General features: G+C 39.0%; 1 protein-coding gene across 1 annotated transcript in view; it reads right to left on the bottom strand.

The window, feature by feature from the left end:
• sorcs3a (sortilin related VPS10 domain containing receptor 3a) overlaps positions 1-24,794 on the bottom strand; it is a 241,772-nt gene that overhangs the window by 45,364 nt on the left and 171,614 nt on the right. The window contains exons 5-9 of the mRNA XM_086033677.1: positions 23,681-23,754; positions 21,323-21,387; positions 20,552-20,670; positions 10,191-10,280; positions 5,906-6,085 (exon numbers count right to left, since the gene is read on the bottom strand). Coding sequence (XP_085889803.1) covers positions 5,906-6,085; positions 10,191-10,280; positions 20,552-20,670; positions 21,323-21,387; positions 23,681-23,754 — 528 coding nt within the window. The remainder of the gene's footprint in view (positions 1-5,905; positions 6,086-10,190; positions 10,281-20,551; positions 20,671-21,322; positions 21,388-23,680; positions 23,755-24,794) is intronic.

Genomic DNA, 24,794 nt, shown 5'->3' with positions numbered 1-24,794 from the left:
GCTCATCAGTGAATTGGCCTCACGTGACAACACTTGAGAAAGAACAACACTGAGGAGGAGGAAAAAGAATTGTGGCTCGAACTATTTTCCTTGGGGATGATAGTTTGAGTCAAGATAAAAAAAAAAAAAACTCAGCATATGCAGCATACATTTAAAAGAAAAATCTCAAAACTTTACATACTTTATACTGAACGGGGAGGATGGAAGGGATGGGGGGGAACGAGACGCAACCAGTCTAACTCACAGCTCAGTCCATTCGAGCGCTCCGCAGCTCAGGTTTCATCAGGGGGGAAATGGGAATCTAACGAAGGTGGTGATTATCATGGCTGTGTATGTGTTTCTAGGCGTCCACAGCTGCTTCACCAACCTTATTGTCTCATTCGTGGAGAGGTCCTTGGCTTGACTGAGGGGTGAGGAGCTGATAGGTACACTAGCATCCAAGCGTATTTTTCTTCCGGGAGAAAAGTCCAGATCACAGATGTTTTGGGAGCTGCCAAGCAACAATTTCGCCCCACACCATGTCTTATAAGATTGTCCTATAAGATTATCCTTTGGTCTGAGGTGTGTTAAGAGTGGATCTGTACTGATAACATGGCGTGAAATGGATCGGAGTGACAATCTTAAATATTAAACATGTTCAATATTTACGAACAAAAGCTTTTGTGTGTGGGGAAATCCGACTACTCTCGAGTTGTGGACTGTGATGGGAACGGAATGTAGCCAGTCAAAGAAATGCGCTGACGTACGATCAAGCGGCGCCAAATAAAGAAAAATATGTCCTACCGGATGTGTTTTGCTTTGGGATAAAAGTGGGTTCTCAGATGGAAAGAGGTATTTTCTAAAGAAAGTCTTTTTTTTTATCACTTTCTTAATTTTTCAACGTTGTGATACTTTTCAGAAACAATTCAGTAACATCGGCATATCCGGGAGTTTCTGTTCTTCGTTTTGGAGATATCACATGTGATCACGCAAGGTTTCTGCCTCTGGAAACTGTATTCGAGCTAGATGGTGGGACAGAATCTTAATATACGTGGTGCTCTGTGTTGAGATGATCAAAGTATACCACACACAATAGGACCAAAACTGTCAAATGTCTGATTTTCTGTCTTCATGTGTGAGGTATGTCACCGATAAAACATTTTATAAGATTTTGAAAAAAAATTGGTTCATACTAGACCTCAGCCTTACTTATTATGACTTGCACATACAATATGTGGCTTATTGCCACCTCTAGCATTTACTAAATTAAAGTTTACATGCTGACAAGAGTTGAGAGGAAGATGCAAACACAAACAGACACACTACAATCTAGTCAAAAGTTGATTTGCGATTAAACTGTTGCATTTACTTGCTATTTATGCCATTACCAGGGTGGAAATCAGAATTTTCCTCAAATCATTTTTAAAAGCTAAACAGCAAATCTGGGTCCTTAAAGAAGAGTCATAACTTCTAAGATGTAGAGGAAACGGAAGTCTGATTGAAGCTGAGTCCTGACCACAGTGTGTAAAGGTAGTTTACCAAGTCCGAGCAGCCATAAATGTCATGGGTCCGTGGCCTGTATTTACTTCTTCACAAAAGAACGCTACAACTCACTATTCACTACAACTTTAGATACACAAACATTTATACACACAAATGCACATTATGAGGATGATAAGTAATGGACTCTCTGCTAACAATGATGCTGGCCAATGTATGACCTTACTTTCTCTGTCAAACTAGACAGTGTCAAGTGATAAAACAGGTGAACCTTGGGTTGTGAAAAAGATAAGGAATACTTCTATATGTCAGTAAATGATCATTTGAAGACATACAAGTAAATATCTCGCAAACTAAAACAGTCATTAAAAGTCCAGAAGACATGGGAGTGAGCCTCATTAAGCATAACCTTTGTACTGTATGGCAAGTGGAGAACCACAGCTACAGAACAGAGAATAGCAACAGGAAAACACACACAGGAGCATATTGTTTTCTTCAAGTAGACAATGTCATGGGCCTGCCTGGGTGATGGTCTTGCAGTGCTTTGTTATATGGTCACGCAATGTTTTCACTTCATACATAATGTAATAACAATTAGACATGGTCAGATAAATGAAATCTGCTTGATTGTTTAAAAGAGCTCAATTATGTTCAAAATTATTGAAATAAATTAAAGGGTCTCATCACATCTTGAGCTATATGAACTTTAACAATAGTCACACTCACACAATCGAACCAAGTCAAATCTCAAGTCAACATGTAGAGCATAAAGTGCAGTATCAATGTATTACAGTAACAAAAACAATCCTTACAAAACTAGGCTACAACAACTACTGCAATTCAAATTAAACAGCCACAGCATGAAACAAAAACAAAACAAGAAGTATAAATCAAAATTAGTCAGGAGATACCAATAAGTTCAATAAATCCAGTTGTAAACAAACATGTCCACTAGGGCTGTTCGATTTTGCCTCATAAGAAAATCCCGATTATTTTCTCTCAGCTGAGCTAAGTATTTTGAATGTCTTTTATTTAAACGTATTTTTTCTTTCTTGAACGCAAAACGGCAGTCAATCCACACAGAACAATCCGTTGTGATTAACAGCATTTTACTTACACAATAGATTTCAGATCTGTTCTTAATTAAACCTTTAATGAAAGAAGAAAGTGCATATACCATCTGACACGAAATCATCAACATTAGAGAAGGTAGACAGTCAAGTCTGTAAACCAAACAGTCTGTCAGCAAGTCATTTTGCCAACCAGCTTGTGACTAGCCTTTCACCTTTCTCCCTGGTCTTACTTAAACATAAATCAATGATTAGTGCAAAACTGTCAATCAATAATACAATGCACTGTCAAGCTTAAGTATAGATGCATAGTCCGGCTGGACAAGAGGTCCGTTGTAGAGGAGAAAAAAAAGGGACAACTTTCAGACATTGAGTAACTTGCCCATGGGTTGTATTGTACATGCGGGGCACACACTACACTACAGATCTATATTTGCCCGATTTATTAAACGTTCACTTACCTGTAGCAGAATCGCCGGTAGCCATGGATGGTGTTGTAGTTTTTACGGACTGCGCGCTCGTGGGAGGAAGCGGGAATGCGGAGGAAACTTTGGTGGCTTAGATACACCAAAAATGTGCCGATTTGAACGTTTTTAACATCGTTTTATCCACAAAATTTGGTTATGGTTCAAAATCGCTTAATTGAGCAGCCCTAGTGTCCACTATAGCAGCACTATGCACTTCCAGAAGCAAGGAAAGCACTGATGACACACTTTAGGTTATGTCCATCACAACTCAAGTCTTTCAATTTTCTCCATAACAACAACAGCAGCCCTGGTCCACCCCAGCCATGCACATTCATTCAGAACCACAGAAAGCACCTTGCAGTGAGTGAAATACAAGAATAGTAGCAAATTTTGGCTTTTTTTGTCACTTGGGGGTTGAACCACTGGTGTTTTTAGCTCTCTCAGACAACTCGCCACACTAGCAGATGCAAGAACATCAGTAACTATGGATGCAGTTTTTGTACAACCACATGCCATTTGCTTTGCAATATCAGACTTGAGTCTGGAAATATAACTGACGGGAGCTTATTATATTACCACAATCCTCTGACCTGTACGACTGGGAGTGTTGAACAGTGTGGTAAAGCCTAATTACTTCAGCAGCTGTTACGTTGTCTATGATCGAATCGTGTTGTGGTTTTAGTATAGGAATGTATCCACAGAACGTGAAGCCTCTTTTTGAGTTTTTTGTGAGTCACGCATTGTTTGTGGCGTTTAACATTATATTCACCTCCACTTTTAACAGAGGAGAGGAGACACTCTGACAGAAAGCTTTATCTGACTCGTCTTTCACTGTCTTGACCCACAGATAATTGCAACTGCATTTCCTTTTCTTTGCGGTTTTCTTACTTTCCTTAGAGTCCTCCATTTTCATTAATTCATCACAAATTTCTGGAACTAAAATGCTTGCAATCGCCGTGTGATTCGCTGTTTGATTGTGGTGGGTGTATCTTTAAACATCGACTCACCTCCCTGCATGTGTGCCCCGCTGTTTGATTGACAGCATAACCCTGCCTCTCACAGTCCCGCACACAGACAAGCCACACCTGCCCGATCACTATATCCCCCCCCCTCCCCAAACCCCCCACCCCACACACACACAGCTTGCGACTCGAACCCATAATATCCTCCACTGTGTATTGTCTGCTCTCCTCACACAGGCATTCAATGAAAAACAAGATTTTAGACGCACGTTTGAAAATTGGTACCTGTCGATCGGACATGCGGGACAGCGAGTCAATTTGCGGGACGCATCAAAAATCATTAAAATGCGGGACAGTCCCATGTAAATCGGGACATATGGTCACCCTATTCTTGGCCCGCTGCCTTACCAATTCAAGGTGGCATATTATAGGTCAGATTCTCACAAATCTCAGTCATTAAGCAAAGGCGGGAGTCTGTCTCTGATGTGGGTAAGGTTACATCCTTTCCGTTTAAATAAATAAATTAATACATAAATATGCGAGTCAGGATGCCTTGTTCACGGCGATCTAACCGGTGGATCCGGTGCCGTCTCGCTGTCGGATGAGGAAGCATCGTTGTCTTTCTATGACGGCTTATTAATGTCATCTAACGAGGAAAAAAAAATCAGAAAAGACAGATTTACATCCATAGGCCAGCAATCTGGCGAATCACTCAATAGTGCAAGGGACGGCCTAGTCAACAACCGTCAACATCCGTTCAAACATGGCGGCAAAAATGAAAATCAATCAGGGGGATTAATTTGGCAAATACAAGACGACACAAAAATGGGAACACCAGATATTTATCAAACTTTACAATATTGCTCCCTTACTCCATCAATACTTAGAAATGGGCCGCCGGAGGTACACTTTAATGAAAATGATGGCCTTTGGGTGGATGTCATGGGATGATTGTTGCCATATAGTACATACATATAATAGTTGTGAGTGAGATAGGAGTCGGAGGGGCGCAGATACGGGATGTGTGAGATGAAAACAGGGCTCAGCTGACAGCTGAGAGGACAGTGTACTGTACTGTATGTTATCAGGTAAAACCGAGCTGCCCAGAGAGTATAGTGGAACTGAATAAATAAAGAATAAAGAACAGTCATTTCAGAGGAGATTACAATGATCAATAAAGAGGTCAAGATGACCGCAAGTGGGTTCAAACCAAGTGTTTAAGTCTATCAACCGAGTGAAACCTTCGATGCTGTGAGATGAGGCTGGGAGAGGGCCGCTGATAAACGTCTGATGGACGGCATGTTTTTAACAAGGCAAAAGAGAGTGGAATAGGACGTGGAGAAGGAGCACCCGAAGAGCCACAGCATCCGGGAGCAGAATCTTCCCTAGCACCACACAGAGTGGCACTGGCGAAGCCAAGTGACCGCAGGGGGGGGGGAGGTTTGGGGGGCGTTAGGGCACTCTAGGACAGCTGCGAAGAAGGACGAGGTGGCCTACTTGCATGCTGGGACACCGAACGTGTGCATGTGTGTGATGGGGTGTGTGTGCGTGTGTGTGTCTCTATTAAATGTGTTTTAAAATATTTCTAGGATTCTGAAATGGATTACTTGGAACAGATTACCGTAATCAAGAAAACCAATGATCCATTACGTATTGATATATAAAGTACTGAACCATGACTGGTATGAATTGGAATTTAGAATAGTGGGAAATCAGTCTGCTAGTTGAAACAAAAACATTTTTTTGACTCACTGACATTGATCACTAAGCAAATGCGGATGTGTAAAATTGGTGGGTCCTATGAAGGGATAATTTAACTTTAGCAACAGCAAAGGTAAATGGTTGTATGACAAACTACAGTTGTGCACCCTTTCCAGTAATTTGAAAGGTCAGGTGCAGATGGTTTATGATTTCCTTAGGAGCGTACCTCATACAAATCCAGCATCTGGTTCCCTCCTATGCCTTTAGTGGTCTTGACATTTTCCATGGCCAAGGTAAAGTAGATGCCTCTTGTGTCAGACAGGTAGAGGTTATAGGTGTCATTCTGGTTCCACTCTTGCACTGCGGCAAATACCTGCTTTTCATCTGTGCTGACAATGTGTAAATCCTAACAGGGAGCAGGGAGAGATTAAAAAGAGTTATGGCCAGAGGGTGAGAGGGGTGAGATTAGAGCAGGCTGACCCTGTGGAAGTGGTCATGAGATCAATGATGTGCTGTGAATATAGACAGGTATTGAAAAATTGTACAGTATAATGTGTCTTGTGTGGTATAGTAGCTTGTGATACAATAAGAAGAATCATTTTCAAAGAATGCTAGTTCAAATACACTAGACTGTAAATTTAAATTAGCATTGTAGACACTCTTCATGAATGTCATTTTAGCCTCAGCGTTCTTATTTTCTATTGACAGTTTAAAGCAAAAGTATGGTAACTCGGGAATTTACCTGGATTTCTGCATAAATCTTTCATAAAATGTGACATGATCATCTTAAATCAGAAAAATTGATTTTTTTTCCCCTTAATTTGGAATCCCTCACAAGTGCTTGTTTCCACGTTTTCTCTAAACACAACATGTAAATGATATTACTGCATGGGAAGAGTATGTTAAAATGTTTCTTTCATAAGTGGTTGAGCTTCCTTTGGCAGCAATAACCTCAAGAAAATGTTTCACAGTTGCAGATCAGAACTGCACGATGTTTAAGATGAAATATGAACTATTGCTATTTGCAAATCTGTTCGGATATACATGGGGTTGTTTGTTGTAAATTGTCCTCTTGAGGTCATGCAACAGCATCTCAATCAGGTTGAGGTCAGGAGCACTCAAGTATTTATTTTTCTGTAAAAGTCATTTGTTGATTTACTTATGTCCTTTGAGTTTTGTCGTGTTGAATCTTCTGATAAAGATTTTGTAAAATGATCGATGGCATTTTCTTTTACGCAACTGTTCACACCTACAAAAGCGCAAAACACCCGGTTCAAATTGCGCATTTCTGTGAAAATAACAACTGAAAGGAAACTACTGGTATACCCATGTGGACAGTTAGACTGCACTTTATGCTCGTCTTTCGCTGTGCAAAAATATCCAGTCCATAGTTTTAAACACTTTTTCAGCACTTCAGTAGTCCAGATTTGTTGGGTATGGCTAAAACCACTTGGGCTTTCTGGCATGATTCGGCTCCATTGTTTCACCAGTCTGCTCTCCCTTTTCAAATCTTCCACTGCTGCGCTCTACCATTCAGACACCCCCACCTCATTAGCCACTCAGCTTACCTAGGCACACAGGATCATAATCAGCATTGATCACGATTTGACAGATTGTTCTTTTGCCTTCCTGCAAGACTCTCCAGCAGCCTTCTTTGGATTTATCCCATTGTCAACTTTGTCTGCCTCTGACCCTCCTAACTCGCCGTTTTCCTTGGGTGCTACTCTTACCCGTGACGTTCATACTATATACAGTAAGTACTGAGCGCTTTCATTACATCCGCGGCTATTTCCAGTTAATCAATAATAACCAGAGCTGGGCATATTATTAAAAACTGAGCGTCCGTTATTTGTCATCTGTCTGAAGCGTGGGTACCCTTCCATCGTCCGTCATTCGCCTTTTAGTCCGGGGGGAAAAATAGTATCCGTTTATAGGCCGGTCGGCCTCTAATTTTAAACGGCCGTCCGTCTGCGTGTCAGACTAAACTTTCACTAGCTCCACCCCCACCTCCGCTGGATGGTATTTGAACAGAAATAGTGACTCACTACGCTTTGGAAGCCTGTTCACGGACTGGTCCCTTACTCAAATCTGTCCCCCTAGCAAAAACAACTCACTATTTTCCTCTATTTTCCTCCACTCGCCGCGGCCATCAAAGCCTCGACGACGGAATGACGGACTCCAGATGAATGGTGGATGAAATATGTAAAGGGGCTTCTGCGCATGTTTATTCAGTCTATTTTGATAACTTTCCTGTCAGCGGGCTCATCTAATATGTCACTGCCTCGCTCCTGTTGTTATGTGTAGGTCCACACAATACAGCATAATTGATTATTAAACATAGAGGCACAAAGCTTGTGGCTCTCACTACATTTTATAAACTTAATGATTTTTTCATTCTTTCAATTTGACACTCTTCTCTGTTTTCTCAAAACGTGTTTATTTTCACTTTACAGGGACTTTACATTTAAATTGGCACACAGATATTCTTAATTTCTCCTGCAAAGGGTCTTGATACACTGAAATTCATTTATCTGTACATGATAGAAATGCAACCAGGCTCTGAGTTTGCAAAGCAGTCCCAAGACATGATGCCCCCTCCATCGTACTTCACAGTTGGCATGATTTTTTGTGTTCTTTCCAAAGCAGCTGGCCACACAATAGCTGTTGAGCTGTTGTTGACTGGCAAGTGATGCTGTTGTTAAATCCATCTGTTTGTTTTTTTTTAGAAACAGTAATCCATGCCTTCGTTACATCTCTTCTGGATTACTGTAATGCACTTCATTTGGGAGTCAGCCAGTCCTCATTCAATGCGTCTCCAGTCGGTCTAAAATGCTGCTGCTCGATTCCTAACTGGAGCTCGTAGGAGGGAGCACAAAAATCCAGTTCCAGCCTCCCATCATTGGCTTCATGAACATTTTAGATTTCATTTCAACACTTTAAGCACCAAAGTAGCAAAGTTACGAGAAACATTTACAGTATGCCTTTATCTCGAACTATTTTCAAGGTACAAACCTTTGAAATCTATCACAACAGTATATTCTATTGAGAAAACTGTGGCGCCTAATCTATTAAAATGATTTTATTAGTCTTTAAGTCTTTAAATGGTCTCACCCCAATTTAGCTCTCAGCGCTCCTTCACCCTTGCGCACCTGCTCGGTGTCTCAGGTCAGCGGACCAAATGTTGCTGCGGGTACCGAGAACTCATCGAAGGCTCAGCGGTAATCGAGCTTTTTCCATTGCCGCTTCCTCCCTTTGGAATGACCTTAAATGTTAGGTAAGTCCCCTCTCTGTCTATCTTAAAACATATTTGTATTCTTTGGCTTTTGACTCTGCATTGTTTTAGTGTTTTATTGGGTTTACTGTTTTTATGTATATTCATTTATTGTTTTAACTGTCTAGTTTTTACATGTCTAATTTTTACTTTAGTATGTACAACACTTTGTATGCAACTGTGGTTGTTTTTAAAGTGCATAAGTCCATAAATAAAGTTGAGAACAGCCAGGTGCTCTTTTGCAAACTTCCAACCTGTAGCAATGTTTTTTTGTGTTTTTTTGGATAGCATTGGCATACTCTTTGGTGTACTCCTATGGCATCCATTCTTGTTTAATGTTTTACACATCATAGCCAGCCAACGGTGATGTTGTGGCAGGTGCCAGAGATTTCTGGAAAGTTTTAGCTGACACTCTTGGATTTTTATTCATCTCATTCAGCATTCTGCACTGTGCTCTTGCGGCCACTCCAGGTAGAGTAGCAACAGTACTGAACTTTCTCCATTTACAGACATTCACATGGACTGATTAATTTCTAGGAATTTTGAACTATTTGTGACCGTTTCTAACCTCATGCAAGTTAACAATTCTTCAACAAAAACAACAAAAATGTTTTTTCAGATGTGTCCAATTGGCAGTGTGTTTAATTGAAAATAGGTTGAACAGAATTAGCAAATCATTGTATTCTGTTTTTATTTACATTTTACACACTGTCCCAACTTCGATCAAAATGGCTTTGTACGCTGCCATCTAGCGGTGTTGTATCTGATAGGGGTGGGCGGATCGATCGATCAACTTGACATTGTTATATTTGTATTTTCGTTACATTGCTGCTTTTTTTGGTTTGACTCTCTTGACTTTTGTTCTGATACAGTTGTAGTAGAAGTATTTTACTTTTTTCTACTGCTAAGGTTTTTTTCATTGTATCGTTTACACTATTTGAACTACTGACTTTATTTTCAAAACATCTTGCAATGAGATGTATTTTAGTTGTCATGTTGACATATATATATATATATATATATATATATATATATATATATATATAAGATAAGATACAGAATGTTTGCCTGTTGTGACTTAGATGGTGATCTGCTCACATTTTATGATGAATTTATGCAGAAATTCAGGCAATTCCAGAGGGTCCTCATACTTTTTCAAGCAAATGTACTATTGATAGACACAATGAACTTAAGTCAACCATCACAAAGTTACAAAAAACAAAAGGTTGTTCCAACCTACCTTTGGCAAGGAATATTTTGGAAGTTTGATTTGGATGAATAGGTCTCTCTTGTAGGAAACATAATAAGTAGCTCTTCCTGACGTTGGTACCTATAAAACATTATTCTCAGTTATACACATACTTTAAACTGAACATAATTTTTTGTCATTTTACTGAATATTTGGGCTGTGACTAACGATTCTTTTAATTATCGATTTCTTTCAATTAATAGATGAATGAATTAAAAATCCATCCGTTCATTCAAAAAATGAATATGACTTCAAATTGACAGTGCAGAAAAGTTCACAAACAACAGTTTGCAGCATGAACATCCTAGAGTTCTGAAAGTAAGAAATGTTGAACTGTATATTGTATATTTAAAAAAAAATCACCACCACCAACAACAGCAACTAAATAATATTAATACCTTTGCAAAAAGCCATGGACCACCAAACGTATGTATGGCATACGTTTAGAGATTATGTCAACACTTGAAGTTTATTAATTATGGGGCATATCCTGTGTCAGAATGACGCGCAGCCGCATAAATTTTTTGGACAGCGCAGATCCTCCCATCAACTTAACCCTTTAATGGCCGGACCAAGAAATTGTCATTGAAAAATGTTGTCCTTACATTTCCTGGTTTTTAGGGACTCAAATAACAAAAATACATGTACATTTAAAAAAAAAAAAAAACCTAAAATTGTAGTTTTTATGAACCTGTGCCAAATGGCATCGCTGGCCAAACTGTGACAAAATGCATTTTGGTTACAAAATATGCAGGGCCATGTGAAATCTTGTTTTTGGATTATTTATTGGCTATTTCAAAAGAAATTTCACCTCAAGCTTGCTCAGTTGGCCACAAATAATAAATAAGCATAGAAATTCATAAAATAGCAATACTTTGTACACTGCTTTGGGATTCAAGCAACATCAGTTGTCTTTCTTGTGGTATGTTGTAAAGCATGGATTGCTTGCCTTGAGACAGAGGAAGGATGTACATGTAGGAGGAATGGGATTCCACCGCATGGCTAAGGAGGCACTTGTTGTCATTATACTTGACCTCAACAATCCCCTCTGAAGATCTGTAGTCAAATTATCCTCGGCCTTTCTTGTTCAGCTCATTGTCCTTCATCAAGGGAGCTCCACCAGTGCACTTTTTACGAGCTGTGCCGATGCATTTCACACCAAAACTTGATTCCAGATCCTTGAACAGGCTGTAACTCGTGAAGAAGTTGACGCAAGAGACAGTCTTGGCTCAGGGATGGTCTTGCAGAGAGTCCGCCCCACTTTGACTCCCAGCAGAAGCTTCTTTTCTTCCTCACGTAGTGTGACGTTGAAGAAGGTGAACGCTCCTTGGTAGAGTAGCAGGTCATGGAGGATTCCAGAGGTACTGGCCTGACTGTATATGTTGAAGCCAAAACGATTAGGTTTGTTTCGGATGAACTGATTTTCTGCTCTGGTGCCTTTGTAAGGAACAATGACCTCATGCACTGACTGCTTGAAAGTAGATGGGGTTTCGAGGCACTGCTTTCGCAACATGTCAAACAGTGAGCGGATCTTGGAGAAACAATCAAGCAACAAAACTTGCTGGTTGAAGCAAGCATCTTGAAGCGGTTTCGTGGCATGATTTCTGCTGTCACAGCGAAACGTGATTCCATGGCCCAGTAGTCTTCAATGGAGGGAAATTAAAAAAGTTTCATGGATCGTAACATAGCCAGGAAGTTTTCCATCTATGCAAATGCTTATGTTGATTGGATTTCCCATTTGTTGAGCAGAATAGAGATTGGTGTGGTAGACAATGTGCCTGATCACCTCATTCATAAAAATCGTTTTGAAGTTGGCGAAAAGTGTCTTCACTTCTTTAAGGAGGTCAAATATTTTTTTTCTGAAACTAGGAATGGCTCGACTAGATACTTGGTCTACAGGCAAAATGTGTTGTTGATATTCAACAAGGCCCATCAACTTGCCTATGTCTAAAGAAATCAGAACGGTTCAGTGACTAATTTACACCTGCCATGCTTTGGTTTGGACAAGACGAAGGCTCGCTACAAGGCTTGCATTTGAATGGTTGGACATTCATGTCAACGACTGGATACTGCATCTATATGCAAAGGAGTTGTTGATATTCAACAAGGTCCATCAACTTGTCTTTGTCTACAGAAATCAGAAAAGTTCAGTGACCAATTCACACATGCCATTCTTTGGTTCAGACAAGACAATAAGGCTGCAAGGCTTGCATTTGAATGGTGGGACAATCATGAGTCTTTAGAGTCACTGAAACACAAGAAATTAAAACTGAAGCTACTTTGTGTCTGCAAATTCACCTATTGACTGAGATAACCATGCACAGAATGTTGCTACATTCTAATGCTTAATAAACAGCTTGTTTTTGAAAAATTATTGCTTCCCTATTTTTTGTTTTTTTTCTTCAGCAAGTTACCTGATTATGTTCAGTAGTCATTCCTAAACCATAATATGACCAAAAAACGCTCCAACCTTTGAAAAAACAACCCGAAATATGTTATAAGCGAGGGGTGGGTTTAGAAAAAATTCCATCTTGCTGGAAACCCTAATCAAAGTGCATAATGCCTCTCCCCAAAACGTCTTTAAGTGTTCTTTTTGTGCATAACCCATGTATACCAAGTCTAAGAGAAGGTTTAATGATCTAAAGCTCCCTTCCAAGCAAATTTCTATATCTTAAAACAATCTAAAGTTAGTGTGCCAAACGGATACGGTGGCCATTAAAGGGTTAAGTGTGTCACTTAGACACCTTCATGAAATGTATGCACTCTGGGTGGAGCAACTCTTAAATGAGGGCGTTCCGAGTCATATCTCACATGACACACATTCTCCCAAAGACTTAACATTCCTCTGGTGTTAGGGTCGGCACAGACCCGTTTTTAGGTTTTAAGCGTGTTTATTGCCTCAAGGCTTTTTGACTTTGTCAGTAGCTTCTATATAAACAAAATAAAACAAATACATTTTAGGACCTTTGTCTTGTTAGGTTCAGAGACTATGTTTACATGCAGTCAATAAGCACAAATATTGGCAGTATTCGGGTTTTGCAAGGCAATGAAAACAGCATGCAAAAACTCGAATATGCACTTATTCAGGTTTTTAAAAACCCTCAAAGTGCTGTGCAATACAACATAAAAATGCTAAATAATTCAAAAAATACAATAAAATACAACATAAAAAAGAACACCCACCTCCTCCCTCCTAACATACACAAAGACATACCGTATTTTCCGAACTATAAGCCACTACTTATTTCCTAGGTTCTGAACCTTGCGGCTATTCTGTGGATTTTTCTTCCATCTGTAGGGGCGGTCTAACCTGAATTACAATACAATACGATACAATTGCCATAAACATGATGTGACTGCAGGTGGGGGAGTTCAACCGGAGAGGTCTCTATGCATTAGGTTATGAATTACAAGGTGTGCGGAATTTAACTGATAAACTGGAGTGACAGCGGCACGTTAAAGGCTATGTATTTGTCGATTAAAAAACATGGTAAAATGCGAGAAATTGATGGGGCTTTGCAGGGATAAATTAGACAGTGAAGCCAGAGACTGTTATCTTGCAAAAATAGACATTATAAATGGTTTGGATCCCTACAGAATTCCCCAAACTAAGTGGAGCTATGAACCGGACCTACTTCTTCCTCTGTGTGCGGCGGATATTTTCCTAGTGTACCTAGTGTCTACACGTCCGAGCAATTTAAACATTGTAAATCTTTAGCCTCTCTCCGATTTCGTTTTGACATGTCCTAAACGAGGGTTCACTCAGTCTTCCACCAAGCAGGAAATCCATAAAAACGCAGTCCCTTTTTAAATGTTCTTCCTTTGCATTCATTGGTGGCATTGCTGCACCCCCTAACACAGCGACAGTTCACCATGTTTATGAACTGAAAGGGTACGCAAGGGGAGCTCATCCATGCTGAGAGGAATGACTGTCCACAGCCACGGGGAGCGCCACCATCACAGAGATGCCCGGCCCAGATTGACCGGGGAAGACCCTACTTATGGTGCAGCGGCCCCCGGTCCCCTGGGCTTAAGGAGCCTCCAGGAGGATGCCCCCTTTATAAGGGGGCTTTTTACATCATGAGGTGATAACCACTAAAAAGCTACTAGTCTGAGAGGTCTATTATATCAAAATATAAACTAGAAATGTATAAGTATTTAAAAAAAAAAAAAAATCACAAAAGCACCTAAATGTTAGCAGTATTCCCTCGGGCCCATGGACTCTGCTTAGAAATAAGCAAAACAAAAAAAAGATTAGCTGTTGTTATTCCTTATATATAATTATTTAGTGTGTTTTTACTGAAGTAAAATTTTTCTCAATTGTGAAATTTCCCGTTAATTATTTTCAGTGTGTTTTGACTGAATTAAAATATTTTTCAATCGTGTAATTTCCTAGCCATCTTTCACCCAAAGAGCTGCGCCAGCATTGCATCTCTCTCCTCTATCAGAGGTACAAGCTGAAATTCTTGCTGGCCCAGGTAGCAGCACTTTCCACAATATTATTATATTATTATTTGTTGTAGGGTAGTGTTTTTCCTAATGACTATCGGATGTTTGTGTCAATATTTCTGGCAACTCTCATAGTTAATTTCTAGTAAGACATTCACGTCAATAGTAAGGCTCTTACAAAAAGAACATAGTGTATTCTACAAAACACTAAATACGGTACATACTTTATATTTGTTATCAAACAACACAAAGATGTGTTAACACAAATCCTTGATGTTTTGTGTCATGCTTTGTGCAGACTGATCTGACCTTATGATTTTTCAGTTTGAAAACTAGTATAGCATTTGCTTCATTTCTCTGGATCATATCTTGTATTTCCAAGTTTTGTTGGGTGTCAAGTATACTTTCATTTTAGACAATGGCCATTTGTAGCAATGCCCTGACTCGCAGTCAATGGATGCTGTCCTCGCAAAGCACTTTGAAGATTCTAAAGTGGACTGGTAAATAAGCCTTAGGACAATCAATAGTCCAATTATTCTCTGTTGAGGGAAAACATTTAAGTTCAACAACTAAGCCTCATGTGATGTCTGGGAAATGCAGAGTCCCACCACATCTTTTAAACCACAGACCGTTTTTACATAAGGCTATATTCGACAAACCTGTATAGAAAAAGATGATCAAAAATGCAACCCACCATTAAGCTTGAATGCATTTGTAATTAATGAGGGCCCTGCTGTTGTTTCTCTTCAACAACACATTCGTATATTGGTGTTATGGGAGACAATGACAACCAAAGTGTGTTACTTACTTCATGTCAAGTCTACCCCATAATTTTGTTTTGATTGGCATTAATGCAAAAAATCCTGCCTCACAAAGATAGGATGTTGGAAATGAAAGCAAGATATTTAATTCTTTTTGGGGGGGAATTATGAAGACTTCATTGCCTCATTTGCAAAGCCTGTCACCACATATTATAGCGAGTGGGCTTAGTTCGTGAGAATCACTTGTACCAACAAACGAGCATTTTAAGTCGGACTGCTCATATTGTCTCTTAAATGTTATTTCTCTTTTCCTGAGAGTTGTAGAAGGCTCTCCTTCTGGCTCATCACTTGTCTGTTTTCCCCTTAAGGATGCTCTCTAAAAGCTTTTGTTTTTTTAACTTATTTTTGCTATCTTGTCGGTGTAATTTATCACAGGCCAGAGACAAGCAGTTTAACTTGTGCCCAGAGACAAGAGCAGACGCACCTGGCTTTAAAATAAAACTTTTTTCAGACGCTAATAATCAAAATATTTTTTGTCCCGTCTCCCTGTGCGGCCACGTAACAAATAGTCCAAATGGATTGGGGAGCGCAGGTCTACAGTAGACCCTCTGTAAACACCACATTTTAATTGCCATGCAGCAACAAATCACAGGGTGTATAGAATGTTGGGATTTTTATTTTTTTTTTGCCCAACAGCCATGAAAGCCAAACATGTTTGCGCAACCCGTGTAAAGTAGGAGCGCACCTTCACATAAAATTAAAAGATTAAAGAAAAGATTGGCTAAGAAGTGACAGCCACAGTAATGAATCCAAGTTATTCTTTGATTGGTGTAATCAATGAACAAAATTGCATGGATAGATACAAAACATAGCTTCTAGCCGCTAGGACCAAGCACAAAAACGTTTGGTGAACACTGCAGAAACAGTCCTACATGCAATCGAGGGAAAGAGCAGGAGATCGATAGCAAGATAGCCAGAGGCAGTTTGAACTTTAAAAGGAATTGGTATGATTGATTCCCCACCGCTCAGAGTACGATAATACAATATGAGCCTCTCTTTAACAAACACCAACAGAACAGTATAAAGTTAGACTGAACTAAACTGCCTTTGTAATTATGCTGGATTTTTCTGTTGAATAGAAATATGTGAAGCCTCATTTGTCCATTGTCATAATACATGATAATGATGATGAAGTGGAAATGAGAAATTGCATCTGTGTTACTTTGAGTTTCCAACATTACCATTTCAAATGTGTCTGTCACACTAATGATGATTAATTAAACAAACCAGGCAGTGAAAATGCATGAGCATGGATGAATATTAAAATACTTGTGTCCTGGCACAATGCACTGTATGTTCTCTTGAGTTTTTAAACTAACACCATATTAATACATTCAATATCAGGTCCAACAACTAATGAATGCAAATATTGATTTGGAGGGGGAGGAACAGTATTGCACTTGGATAGTCTGCATAATCACTCAGAGGTTTTGCGTTTGAATCTCAGCTCTGACCTCATTGTTCTCCAAGTATGTGCATGGTTTCCTCCAGGTACACTGTTTCGCTCCCCCATTCAAGAAAAACAAAGATTTTCATTTAAGACTCACATACATTAAACTGCCCATATGTGTAAATGAGCGTGTCATCTAGCATTTCTCACCCATGATTTTATAATTTGGGAACAGGGTTCCTTCTCAAGTCATTATCTTCAAGCAGTGCAAGATTTTTTTTTTTTTATCTCTATGATCCAACTGAGTTCATTTGAAGGGTTTATTTCCACTTTGCCACTGGCAGGGTCACCAATGGCAAATAATGTAGGGTGACAAATTGCAGGAAAGGTCTTCGTGGAACACCAGAAGCGACATAATTGTAAGATAAAGGAAAAAAAATGTTTTTCTTTTTTGCTATTTGCACAATTAAACTTTATTTGGGGCAGGAGAAGGGAACCAGTGATTGTGATTGCATTCAGTCAGGCTGTTGTTTTTGATTTGTTGATTTAATTATTAATTAAACCTTTGTTTTCTGTTTTCTCAAAGTATTGGCTGCTGTTTTTTTTTTTTTGTTTTTTTAAAATCTTTTATTATATGCCACTTGAACAGTTGTCGGGAAAGAAAAATTGTAATTGTACTCCATCACTCTGTAATGTTCAGACAATACTGGTAATAATGCAAAACAAGAATGGTGCAAATATGAATGCAGGTGGAAAAAAGACAGGCTGCGGGTCTCTTATCAAATATATAGAAGACTGCTGGTGTTGTTACCAAAGCAAAGTGAAAGAGTCCAAAAGGGAATGTTTGTCAAGTCTTATTCAGGCAAATTGTCATAATCCGCGCACTCTATTGAAAACTATCGATTCTGCACTTAAGCCCCATCAGCCTATTTGCATAGACTCGTCCCCTGAAATGTGCAACAGATTTTTGAAGTTTTTCATTGACAAGGTTGCTACATGTAGGGCTGTCTTTTTGAACGCCACATTTGACCCCTCTGTCCACGTTCTTTGTTCCGCAGTGTTGGAGTCCTTTGAGGTGGTTTTCTTGACATTCTTAGAGGATGTGGTTTCCCAAATTAAGCTATCCAACTCCCCTTATGACTCAGTTCCTCCTCACTTCTTTAAAGTGAAAGTCAATCCAAACATTTTTTCAAGAGTTTGTTCTATGCAAACCCACTAGTTGAAACAAGGCATTCTGATAAATATTACATTTGTGGAATATCAGTTGATCCACCCATTTTTAGCCATCTCTGGGGGTGGCCATTTTGTCACTTCCGTCAACTGAAAATGACAACACCGGCTCAGGTAACGGCCAATCACGGCTCAGCTTCAGAAAAAAGGTCAGCAATGATTGGTCGATACCTGAGCCCTGAGCAGTTGTGATGTCATTTTCAGTCGATAGAAGTGACAAAATGGCCGCCCCTTGAGAAAGAGAGAGAAAAAGAGGTGTATTTTTCTGCTTAAGTCATATTTCACAAACACAATATTAATCAGAATACTGTGTTTCAAGTACTGGGTATGCTGGGAGCATATTCTTGAAAAGAATATTTTTGGGTTGATTTCCGCTTTAAGGAGGTTCTCCTGAGTGTTGGTGATTAGGTTTGGGCCATTATCAAGCAGCCTGTCTTCTTGTGTAGCATGCTGGAGTGCAACCCCTACTTAAGAAACCCGGCCTTGTGTGCTGTTAAATTTTAGACCCTTTTCCAAGCTGCCTTTCATTTCTAAAATTTTGGAAAAAATGGTGCACTCACAGTTAAAATCTTTATTGGATGAACATCATGTCTTCAGGTCTTCCAGTCAGGCTTCAAGAACATGCATATCACAGAGTCAGCCCTGTTACGTGTTTTTAATGAGATCCTCCTGACAAATGACATTGGAGATGGTGTATGTCTTGTTTTGTTGGATCTTACTGCAGCGTTGGATTTGGTAGAAACACTGTATTCTGTTGGCTCCTTTGCAGCACCAGGTGCGCATCAGTGGTAGCGCTCTAGAGTGGTTTGGATCCTATTTGGCTAGCAGGAATGATTGTGTTAGCCTTGGTTGCTCTGAGTCCCGCTCTGCCGCTCTGTCGTATGGTGTTCCACAGGATTCTATTTTGGGGGCCCTGCTTCTATCATTGAATTTGCTGCCTCTAGGTTCCATCCTATGAAAACATGATATTTCCTTCCACTGCTATGTGGATGACAGTGAGATCTATGTCCTGCTAAGGAAAAAGGGATGCGTTCTCCTTAAAGCGAAAGTCAACCAAACATATTTTTTTCAAGAATATGTTCCCAGCAGGCCCACTGGTTGAAACACGGCATTCTGATTAATTTTGCGTTTGTGGAATATAAATTAAGCAGCAATATGCATTCGTTTTTAGCCATCTCTGGGGGTGGCCATTTTGTCTTCTGTCGACTGAAAATGACATCATAACTGCTCACAATGACCAATCACGGTGGACCTGTTTTCTAAATCTGAGCCGTGATTGGTCGTTGTGAGCAGTTGTGATGTCATTTTCAGTCGACAGAAGACAAAAAACACTTATTCCACAAACGCAATATTTATCAGAATGCCCTGTTTCAACTAGTGGACTTGGATAGAACATATTCTTGAAAAAAATATGTTTGGGTTGACTTCATCTTTAAGACCATTTTTGTCCTGTCCAGAGGAAATCAAAGCCTGGATGTCAAATAATTTCTTAAATTTCAATGAAAAGAAAACAGAAGTTTTTGTGTTCTGTCTCAGTGGCCCTTCTACATTCCACCCTTTTGACCTGGGCCCCCTGGCGTCTTATTTAAAGCCAACAGTCTGCTACTTATGGTTTTAAATTGGACAGTGATTTTAAATTGGACAAAGTAGTGCTGTTGTTAAATCCATTTTTTTTCTCATTTTAGGTAGCTGACTCAGGTAATGCCCTTCCTTTTTCTACAGCACTTAGAAACAGTAATCTATGCTTTCGCTAAATCCCAGTTGGATTACTGTGATGCACTTTATGTTGGAGCCCGTCAGTCCTCCCTCAAGCATCTCCAGTTGGTCCAAAATGCTGCTGCTCACCTTCTAAGAGGGAGCAGACAACCCCAATTCTCCCTTCACTGGCTCCCAGTGCACTTTAGGGTTCATTTTAAGATGCTTCTATTTGTCTACAAATATTTAAATGGCCTGGCCCCATTTTACCTCTCTGAGCTCCTCCACCCCTACACACACCCTGCAGGTGCCTCAGGTCTGTGGACCAAACGCTACTGAAGGTGCCAAGGACCAAGCAGAGCCTCAGAGGGGATCGAGCTTTTTCTGTTGCCGGTCCTTCCCTCTGGAATGACCTTCCGTTACATGTTAGGGAGCCCCCTCTGTCCATTTTGTAAATTCGTTTGGAAACCCAACTTGAGATTGACACTGTTCTCTTGTCTTCTGGTGTCTTAGTGTTAATATCATTAATTGGTGTTTTACTTTACTGTTTTCACAGTCTTTGTTGTTGTATTATTGTTATTTTATTATATATGTAAAGTGGTTTGTACCAGCTGAAGCTGTTGTGAAATGTGCCACATAAAGTTGTATTGTAATGTATTCTATGTGTCGTACATTGTTATATAGACAAACAATCCTGGTATATGACTTTTGGCCCTTATTGATACAAATAAACCACTACATCCCCCAAAAGTGTTTTTAATACCCACCTGTATGAATATGTAGTCATCCTGAACCACCAATGAACTGATGTCAATGTATCCAGGGAAGGGGTAATTCCTGTTGGCTTCTGTACACATCTGCGCTCTGCACGTGATATACTGCACACCTGTACATTGGAATTACAGTAAGTGTGAGACCTTTTTAATGACACCATCATATACATACTGTTAAGGGAGGTGTGGGAGAGGATGAGGACCATAACGGACTGCAAGTGAGTCAAAGCACAGTAAAAGATGATACAGAAAGCCTAGCCAGTCCAACCAGTTTACAACAAGTTTGATTGTGATGCTAATATACAATCTGAGCAGTTCCAATTCCTCTCATTCTACATCTTGTCTTTTAAGGCTGCATTCAATGTTTTGTGTACAACAAGTCAAGTGAGGACAAATTTACATTTCTTTACAATTGTGATTGGCTTTTTGATGCATTCTGACTTTTTCTTTGTGAAATTCCATCTCCTTGTGCTGGGTTCAAATAAGCACTTGAATTCCATAGTGGGAAAATGCTGCAAATGAAATCACAGCCTGTCTGTTATATAGTCGCACAACAATGCTGATATTCAGCTACATGACTGCAATGTCACTCGCTTGCATAAACATATCAACAAATGTCGGAGTTTAGTGCTTGCTTTTCAGGGAGTGCACAAAACAATATTAACAAAGAGAATTGTACTAGGCTTATTTGCAAAGCAAACCATTTGTTGTTGCCATGGAGATGCTTTTAAAAAAATATTATTTAAACGTGTAGCATAAACTCACTTCCATCTGATGTGTGGGCCTCCATGTGGACAAGATCTGTCTCCTTGTCTAGACCTGACACAGACCTGGCAGAAGATAACAGATCACAGAAGTATTTGACACAAGATGGAATGAATAAAGGGTCATAAACTGAAAAAAAAAGGTTTTCTGTGGAATTCAAGAATACAAGACTATAAACAAAATTAATCTGAATGGAAATATAATATCACAAAGAAATCTATGCTAGCAACAGAATAAAGCATTGATTCCCAATCATCAGGTGTGTCACGGGAAATTTTCCAAATGCACTTAATTGTAGGGATGGACGATTGTGGAAAAATAATCATCACAATCATTTTGATTGATACTGAAATCACAATTATTAAAATGATTTTTCATTGATTTCAAAACTTTGAATTTGTTCAACTACTAAGTCACTTACTCAAAAAGATGATCATGCCTCATGCCGATTCATCCCTACATATTGAACACTTTATGTTTTCACAATGTTCTTTTTGTCAAATACAAAATGACCATCGAACGTCCAACCGGTTTTCATTTTTAGATATTCAACATTTTATACTTAGTGCAAATTTAAAATGTGAAAATCAGCACATATTTCTTTTGACAAATCTCCCCATAGCTTTTGGTCCATGAGACAAAGTGAAATCAGAGGCACAGTGGCGATTTTGCCGGCTAAAACAACACACTTAATCATTATCATTATTATTATTTTTGATATAATGTAAAGTGGAATGTCCTCTGTCACCTTGTTTTCAATTTGACAATTTTCACGCATGTTTATTGCACACACGGGGGGATGACTCATCTTTGTTCATTCAAGATGTGTTGAAAACAAGCTGGCACATTTATATCAACCTATCACGCAGAATTGTGCGGTATTTGGGGACATGCCGCCGAAGTTTAATCAAATGTGTACGTGGAAGAAATGTATACACTATGGTAAAATTTGTGTCTCCTAACCTTGAATGGGAGGAGATGCAGGAGAGTCTACCACCAGGATAAGCCAGCTGTCTGTTGCCAGCAATGGTGTGTATCAAATTTAATTGCGTCTAATTAATTACAAATTAATTAACTGATTACGGCATGTGAAATCAAACATTTTCTTGTATCATCTTTAGAAATCGGTCCACACTTAAAGAAACTGTGAGGCCTCAAGATCTTAGCTTCATTTGTTTTCTTAAAAACTGATCATAGGCCATTCTATTGTTTTGAACTAGACCAAGACGACATTTTTTTTTTTTTTTGAAGCCTTTAAAATGTCATAACTTTGTTAATTGTTAACATACTGACAACATTTAAACACAGTTTTATTCCAGCTCTTTCCGGTGACATTGGTCTTGCTGAAAAAAAAAAAAAAAGATAATAATTTTGTTGGCCCGTACCTATAAATAAGCAAGGCTTGAACATGAATCGAGGAACCCAAATTACCTGAGGATTTGTTTCATCCCTACCTGTGTGTAGGTGTTTCCACACGGTCAGTGTGTTATTTGAAGTCATATCATTCCCAAAGTTGATGTTAATTCCCTTTTAGCAATTCAATAGGATATTACATTAACTTTAGCATTAGCACTAGCAGTGTTTTAAAAACGAAGTGATATTTGGATGCGTATATTTTTGTTATGTGTTTAGTTTTCAATTAAAATCCAACTAAGGTGTCATTAAACGGCTTAAAGGGCACTTCGTGATGGCAGAATCACACACGCTGCGCAAGCAAAATGGCGCATTTAGTACATATAGTAACAGGAAGAACAATTCAGTATTCTTCCACTGTCAACCGATGCACCCACTTTTTGTTTGGTGGTGTGCCGTGGGATGTTTTTGAATTTAAATATATGCCTTGCCTCAAGTAATGTTTTGCAAAAAACACTGGTAGACAGGAATAGACATACAACCACAACTGTTTGTGTGACAAATGAACACCACACTCCGAACGAAATCTTCCTTACGATGCATTTAATGCATGTGTGATAAAATGGATACAGCTTTCTACTTGGTCTGACATGAACTGTCTTGGAGGCTGAGGCCACTGTGGAAAAAATACTGTTCATACTGTACATATTAATTTATTCATTAGATGCCACTATGTGCAAGATATATGAGAAATGAAGTCGCAGTCCTTCAGATACCAAATACAAAGTTAACTTTTAAGGAGAAGCTAAATCTCTCCCTGATTGTATCAAGATTAGCAAATAGGCAGAATTTTAGCAGCATCACCAGTCAGTCATGCTGATTGTATGCATCAATACCATTTGCACTGTCACACAGAACACAAGCAAGGGCCTCGACAATCCCTCATGAACGGAACTTTGAAGGAGAGGAATGGAAAAGAATAAAGTGAAGTAAAAGTTGACTCACCAATAGAATCTAGTAGGGGTAACATGTTCATGGACAAGCTGCCATTTCCTCCCAAAGTCCGACGAACTGTACAGCTGCAGATATAAGATTACAAAAAAAACAAAAAAAAACATTAGCAAGATAAATGTATGGTTCGACATGAAAGTGGCCTCAAATCGGAGAGGCTAATTTAAAATTTGAAACAATCTTGAGTCATGGCCATGTGATTCGAGAATAGAGGTTAGTCCGGGGTTTCAATCCATTATCAAGGGGATATCACCCAATTGCTATCATCATTAACAACTGCCCATTAAAGCATGCATACTGTCATATAGTATTTTGCTCTCCCCCTTACCAATTAGAGGGAGCGAGTACATTATATTACTGATAATTAAGAACTGAAATGCAGCCACTTATACACCTTTGTAATTCCATATCATTTAGATCAGTGAATGTTCTAAGCAAATTTAGAGTTTTTAAAATAAAGCCTACATTACGTATTGTACATTTAGACGATTAAAAAAGGACACCGATTGCTGATAGTGACTAGTGGAGGAATGCCAAAGTTACCTTCATTTCAATCTACAGTGGGAAGAGTTGTTCAGACTGAACAAAACCGTATGTTTAATATTCTTAGTATGTGTTTTTCGTTGCTCCCCAATGAGCTTATATGCCATTTGCAAATGTAAAATTACACCTTTTTCCAGGTTTTTAGTAGATCTAAGCATAGCGATATGGATCATTTGAACATACATGTATTGTAAATAGACTCTAAAAAATGAGAACATAATACTGTAAACTGGAATCGGGTACCTAATGTGCAGTGTAAATCCATCCAAAATTGAGAAACACTTTGTGACCATTTTGTGCAAAATATGAATTCACTGCATGAAACGATTAAATCTTTGAATGTGATTCTTTGGTGCTATGCAACACTCATTTCAAAATAAAGGCAGGGTTTCAATAATAGGTATGAAGAGAACAAGAATGTCACGAGAGAAAAAGAATAGAGTAGAAGTTACACACTCAAATTCAGCCGTAATTCATTTTAGTAGCTTTCCCACTTTGACATTTTACCTTGATAAAACTTGAACTTTAATATTTATATTACTAATGTATGCTAAAAATATGATGC

The sequence above is a fragment of the Filicampus tigris genome, chromosome 6 (genome assembly GCF_054856515.1).
Source record: "Filicampus tigris isolate MCC_2025a chromosome 6, RoL_Ftig_1.0, whole genome shotgun sequence".
Taxonomy (NCBI): Eukaryota; Metazoa; Chordata; class Actinopteri; order Syngnathiformes; family Syngnathidae; genus Filicampus; species Filicampus tigris.
The sequence above is the reverse complement of the archived record's forward strand: the minus strand, read 5'-3'. Positions and strand labels throughout refer to the sequence as shown.